We start from the raw sequence: 6,172 nt of genomic DNA, 5'->3' as shown, positions 1-6,172 counted from the left end.
GGCCGAATTCCAGGCCCGTGGCCAGGTGCGGAGTGTTGCTGGGCGCTGCGGAGCCGCATGGAGGCCCGGGTCCACGGCCGGCCACCTGCACAGGCCGGGCTGCGAACCCCTGGACGGGGTGGGGGCAGGGTGCTGCGGGGGGCCCTGGAGGACACGCTCTCCAAAGAACCAGAAAGAGCCCTGAGGACACGCTGGGGTTGGGCCCCTGAGCCTCCGTATCTAAGGCCTTACCTGGCCCGTCCCCAGGCACACCCACCCGCTCGGGCCGACTGACCGCCAGCTTACACAGTTCGCTCGCCCCGAGCTCAACGCAGGACGCTCTTTTTATCTTCTCTTTTCTTTTTCTCTCTTTTAATTTTTTCCAAAAGAGACAGCAAGAGAGGGAGAGGGCACCTCCCGGGGGCGTGGTCAGGCCCCAGCGTCTCTGAGTCCCTTTCCCGCCCTGTGTCCGGGGCGAGCTCACACAGGCACCCACCCAGCGTGGTTTTCAAGCTGCCAGGGTGGGGTCTGAGCCAGAGGGCCGCGGGGTCTGGCTCCCTGAGCACCAGGCCATGGGGCTGGCCCTTCCTACACGCTCTCAGAGCTTAGCTCACATAGCTCTGCCCCAGGGAAGGCTCCCTGGCCCTCCGATGAGGGAGGGTCCCTTGTTATGTCCCCTTTCTGCATGGGAGGGCCCTTGTCTCGGGCCTGTCCAGCACCCAGGCCTTCTCACGGGCAAAGGCCTCCTACCTCCCGCTTGGCTACAGCAGCCCAGAGCGCACTGGAGACCTGTTCTCTGTCATTGGAGATCTGACTGGAGAGCGTGCCACGGCTCCAGGACCCAGGCTCCCTCTGCCCTGGCCACAACCTTGGCTCATGGCCCCTGGCATGGAGATCACTTCTTGATGCAAGAGTGTTGCCATTGCTCCAGCCACTGCATCTGTCTGCAGGCTGGAAGGTGAGGAAAGGTCGAGATTAGAAAACAGCCATCTTGGCTTCACTGACACTCTGTAGCTGCCCTTCCTGGGAACCTCGTGGGCACACATGGTCCCCCAGGAAGGTGCGTGGACCTGATCCTGGGCTTGTCGAGGAAGAAGTGCTGTGCCCCGCTACGGAGTGCTCTGAGTCACATGAGGAGGTGGGGTGCACATGTGGGGGGCAAGGGCAGTCTGGGCGTTTTCCTCCCTGAGCCTCACAGGGAGAGAAAGGCCACTTCCTCACAGTGGACACTGGTCCCCGCTCTGCTTCCCTCCTAGGGGCCCTGCCCAGACCGTCCATCTTGGCTGAGCCAGGCTCTGTGATCCCCCGGGGGCAGCCTGTGACCATCGTGTGCCGGGGTCCTGCTGGGGCTGAGTCATTCCGCCTGGAGACAGAGGACAGACGCTCCTACTTCAGGGAGGGGATTATAGCTCAACCGGGTCAACCTGGGACGGAGGCCAGGTTCCCCATCGAGGCAGTGAGCGGCCACACGGCCGGGCGTTATCACCGTTTCTATCACGTACGGCTGGTCTGAGCGCAGCGAGTCCCTGGAGCTGGTGGTGACAGGTGAGGAGGTCACTTGGCCCTGTCCCCAGCTCTGTCCCCAGGTCCCTGGACCTTGTCCCCGTTGCCGTCCTCCATCTCCCTGCCCTCCTCCTGCCCTCCCTCCCCTCTGCACACTCTCCCTCTGCCCTCAGCCCGCCTAGGTCCCCAGGCACCGAGGTGTCCTGCACGCTCAGCCCCAGCACCGGGTGGCACAGGGCTGCCCCGCTGGCCGTGAGGAGGGGCTGCAGAGATGGGAGGGGCCGACCGCAGGGACGGGCTCCTTCTCTCTAGGAAGCTGGGAAGCCCCTCTCCTGGACCGGAGCTCTAGGCGGCCAAGGCGTTGTGTCCCTGTGGGGGTCCCCTCCCAGAGTAGGTCGCAGGGTCCAAGGTGGCACTGGGGGCCTCTGAGCAGTGCCCCCCTTGCCTTGTGGGGGCCCAGCCCGAGATGTGCAGGACCTGGGCTGCGAGCCCTCGGGGGCAACCTCCCTGCAACGCCCGGAGTCTCTCTGCCTTTTCTGCTCTGATGGAGACTCCTGGGCCACACCCCAAGTCCAGGACAGCCCCCGTCCTTCAGGACTGGTTTATCCTGACCCTCCATTCACCTCGAGGGGCTAGGGACAGACAACGATCCCAGCGGGCGAGGTCAGCCTGCTGGACCCCTGACCCTGCGGTCAGATGAGGAGGTCCTCCAGGTGTGGCCACAGGCCAGGGACCAGATGGCCCGAGCCAACATATCAGGGGATGCCTGAGGGTACGTCCTGGGTGTGTCTGTATGTCTCTGTGTCTGTGTCTCTGTATCTCTGTGTGTCTCTGTCACTGTGTCTATGCATGTGTATCTGTGTCTGTGTCTGTGAGTGTATCTGTGTATCTCTGTGTGTCTCTGTGTCCCTGTGTCTATGCATGTGTGTCTGCATCTCTGTGTCTGTGTGTGCGCATCTGTGTCTCTGTATCTGTGTGTATCTTTGTGTCTCTGTGTATCTGTGTCTATGTATGTGTGTCTGCGTCTCTGTATCTGTGTGTATCTGTGTCTCTGTATCTGTGTGTGTGTATCTGTGTCTCTGTATCTCTGTATGTGTCTCTGTGTGTATCTGTCTCCGTGTCTCTGTATCTCTGTGTATCTGTGTCTCTGTGTCCGTGTCTATGCATGTGTTACTGTGTCTCTGTATCTCTGTGTGTATCTGTGTTTGTATCTCTGTGTGTATGTATCTGTGTCTCTGTGTGTGCATCTCTGTCTCTGTATCTCTGTGTCTGCATGTGTATCTCTGTCTCTGTATCTCTGTGTATCTGTGTGTCTCTGTGTCTATGCATGTGTATCTGTGTGTCTCTGTATCTCTGTGTGTCTCTGTATCTGTGTATCCGTATGTCTCTGTGTTTGTGTGTGCATCTCTGTCTCTGTATCTCTGTGTGTCTCTGCATCTGTATCTATGTCTCTGTGTCTATGTGTCTTGGGTCTGAGATCAAGAAGTGGTGAGATTTCCCTGTACCCAGAGCGGGGTTTGCTGTGGGTGAGTTTTTAGCCCTGACCTCACCTGGGGACCCTCTTGCTGACTGGTTGTGGGACTTGAAATATGAACCCAGGGATCTCGGGGTGCTGTGGAGGGGGCGGAATGAGGCAGGGCCGGGCATCCCCAGTGCGGGGACGGTCCCCTGGAGGTGGCCGAGGTCAGCCCTTCACAGGCCCTTCTGACCCCTAGAAGGCCCTGGTGAAGCTGGCCCCCGACCCACGGCCCTGGGCCCCACGACAGGTAAGTCACTGGGACCTGGGACCTGCACGGGGCGGCATGTGTGGGGTGGGGAAGCAGCTCCCGTCCCGGGGCCTGGAACCAGCTGGCCGGGCCGGTGACGTGGCAGTGAGCCCTGCCCCTCCAGTCCCCAGCTCCCGGGAGTACAAGGTGCTGAACTGTGTCCGCCTGGGCCTGGCCGCGGTGGTCCTGCTGGTCCTGGCAGGGATTCTGGTGGATGCTCAGTGTGGTGGCGCGGGCCCCAGTGAGGACGCAGTGACAGAGGCCAGGGAGCCCCCGCCAGGAGGATTGGCCCGCGGGGGACACTCTGATGGCTCCGAGGCTCCGCTGAGAGACCCAGAACCGCAGTGACCGGCCGCTCCGTGGGCGCCGTGGGAGGCTGTCCCTGGAGACCTGACTCACTCTGTCGGCCTCCTGTCTCGGAGGGCTGGCCTCAACGTCCAGTGCTTGTGGTCGCGGCGCCTCGTCCCGGCCCTCCCGGGGCTCTATTCCCTCCTGGCTCAAAGGCAGAACCGGCTCCCCCAGCCTCACCCACCCTCTTCACTGCCCTCCTCCAGCCCCTCCGAGGCTCCGGGCCTGAGCCATTTCTGCAGGTCACCCTGTGCCGGGACAGGGTCAGCATCCTGGGGTCCCCCTCATGCCCATGTCAGAGCCTCCCACCTGCCACCTCAGGCTTCCCCAGAGGCTGACACTTGCCCCGGCCTTAGCCAGGGAGGCCGGAGCCGCACCCCCGCCCACTCGCCATTTCCTTCCCCTGCTGGGACGGCCTCCTCCTCACCCCACGCTCTTGGAGGAGAGTCTGGGGCTGATGCAAATCCCGCCTTCACAGGCTGCTCACACTGTCCTTAGCCACCATTAAACCGAACAGCAGGTGCGGGGACCTTCCCTCCAGCACTCCCGTAATGGCTGAGTGTGGCCCGGGCACTGCTCGCCGTTCTGGAGTTGGAGGGCCACGGTCAGGGCTGCAGCAGACCGTGGCTGGCACCTCCTCGTGTGGGCACACGTGGCGGGCAGGCGTGCGCTCTCTCCCTTCCATAAGGGCACTAACCCCGCGCAGTCCCGGGACCCCACCTCCCACAGGCCACCTGCTCGGGCTGTCTCCTTGGGGCTCGGGTTCCACACATGGGTGCGGGGCCCTGGGGGCGTGGACCCTCGGGCAGGGAGCCGCCCACCGTGGCGGAGGAGCAAGGCGGCTTTGGGGGCACTGAGGTTACGGGACCTCCTAGAACTCTGCCTGGGTGCTCGCCCCGGGGCTGACCCGGGTCCGCGCTGGCCTGGGGACACTACCAGTGGCCGAGGACGACCTTCTGGGCAGGAGGCTGTGCCCTGGGGGACAGAGCGCAGGGGAAGCAGGAAGAGAGCCGAGCTCTGCCCCCAGCAGAGCCCGCTGTCTATTCAGTGGTGCTCCTTCCCATGGGGGGCTGAGCTGGGGACAGCAGTGCCGTGCGCTCCTCCGGCACAGAGGCCCACCGCGGCCTCCGCCTGGCGTCTGCCGGGGACACGGGAGCTCGGTGTCGAGTGTTCCGAGGGATTCAAACTCGGTTCCAACTGGCTGACCACGCCCAGTTCCCGAGGAGTGACAGAGGCTCTGAGTCCCCACAGCCTTGCCCAAGCGTGCCATTTCCGCTCAAAGTCCCAGGCCATCGGGAACTCATGACGTGTTTTTCTGTGCAAAAATGGGTCATGACTGGGACCAGCAGATGGTGTAGTGGCTACGTCTAGACCCCTACGTAGTTGACCGCAGTTCAAATCCTGGACCCGGTGGCTTAAACACACCAGGCACGTGTGCGCATGTGCCCCAAATCCCAGAACAGAGGAGCAGGGATTGCGGCGTGGCTATGTCCCCTGCGGGGTGACTTCTCACTTTCTATCTCTCTGCCTCTGCAGCGAGCGCATGCGCCCTATAGCAAAAACCTCTTTTTCTAAAAAAGGGCTATGGCTTCCCCACGACCCAACAGTGCCTCCATGCTGGCTGGGGTGCCGTGGTACTTCACTGGTCTCTGCACTTCTCTAATGGCTGATGGGCTGAGCCCCTTTTCTCCCCGGAGGGCACGTGAAGGCTCCTGTCAGAGAGACGGAGGGGGGAAGCCGAACGCATGTCGCGGGGCATCGTCACGCCACATCCCTCTCCTCTTCCCACCCCGTGAGGCTGTGGGGCACACGTGAACACGCACCCGACCAGTTTCTCAGGCCGCTGGGGCCGGGTTTTGAACCGTGTGGAGGCCACGCGCGATCCAGCTTCCTCACCCACAGGCCACAGGGCCAGCCCGACGCCGAGCACCCCTGCACGTGCGTGGCGGCCACGCGTGTCTTCCCGAGAAATGCCCACCAGCCCTCGGCCTGCTTTAAATGGGGTCGTTGGTCTTTAGTCCGAGCTGTGAGGGCCTCGTGCGTCCCCGGAACATTCCGGAATGACAGAACAAGGACGCAAGCGTGTTTGCGGCAGCATGGTCACAGCGGCCCAGAGCGACAGCCGAGGGCGGCCGGAGCCAGGCCCACCGTGCGGGGGGAACGGCCGAGCCTGCTGCCAGGTGGGCCCCGGGGAGCCTGCGGAGAGCAGCGGGGCAGGGCAGACCCCGTGCTCGGCTCGTTCCCGCGGTCGAGGACGGGACGAAGAGGCAGGGCTGAGGCCACTCCAGGCTGGGCAGGAGGGGGGCTTCCTAGTGAAGATGGCTTCCTTTGGGTGACTGAAATTTCTGGAACTAGACAGAGGGCGTGTGCTCTCACCGGAGACAGAGACAGAGACAGAGACCGAGACCGAGGGGGAGAAAACGCACCCACCCACAGGCTTGGCCGCACTGCAGTCCCTCCTCCTGCGTCTCCCGGTCCTGTCAGAATCTGCTTTGAGCCCCCGGGGAGGACTTGAACTGCGGTCGGCCGTGGGACCGGCTGCGTGACCACGGGGCTGTGGGCAGAGTTCTCCCCGA

At 63.0% G+C, this 6,172-nt stretch overlaps 1 protein-coding gene across 2 annotated transcripts; it reads left to right on the top strand.

The window, feature by feature from the left end:
• The first annotated feature begins 1,481 nt into the window (after positions 1 to 1,481).
• LOC102500939 (uncharacterized) lies at positions 1,482 to 4,130 on the top strand. 2 transcript variants are annotated; one of them, XM_027770393.1, is made up of 4 exons: positions 1,482 to 1,524; positions 2,119 to 2,254; positions 3,198 to 3,248; positions 3,373 to 4,130. In XM_027770393.1, the coding sequence occupies exons 2-4, from the start codon at positions 2,179 to 2,181 to the stop codon at positions 3,594 to 3,596; spliced, it is 351 nt and encodes a 116-aa protein (XP_027626194.1). In that variant the 5' UTR covers positions 1,482 to 1,524; positions 2,119 to 2,178; the 3' UTR covers positions 3,597 to 4,130. The 2 variants fall into 2 exon arrangements, 1 of the variants encoding a protein (XP_027626194.1); XR_003548787.1 differs by lacking the exon at positions 2,119 to 2,254.
• Positions 4,131 to 6,172: the final 2,042 nt, after the last annotated feature.

Source organism: Tupaia chinensis, unplaced genomic scaffold (genome assembly GCF_000334495.1).
Source record: "Tupaia chinensis unplaced genomic scaffold, TupChi_1.0 Scaffold000131_1, whole genome shotgun sequence".
NCBI lineage: Eukaryota > Metazoa > Chordata > Mammalia > Scandentia > Tupaiidae > Tupaia > Tupaia belangeri.
This window is presented reverse-complemented; position numbering and strand designations above follow the sequence as displayed.

What these genes read in the sequence shown, in the direction of transcription:
- LOC102500939 (XM_027770393.1), top strand. Translation starts at nt 2,179, where the DNA reads ATGAGGAGGTCCTCCAGGTGTGGCCACAGGCCAGGGACCAGATGGCCC. An exon ending in ATATCAGGGGATGCCTGAGG is followed by an intron (nt 2,255 to 3,197) that starts GTACGTCCTGGG and finishes TCTGACCCCTAG; the next exon opens with AAGGCCCTGGTGAAGCTGGC. An exon ending in GGCCCTGGGCCCCACGACAG is followed by an intron (nt 3,249 to 3,372) that starts GTAAGTCACTGG and finishes CTGCCCCTCCAG; the next exon opens with TCCCCAGCTCCCGGGAGTAC.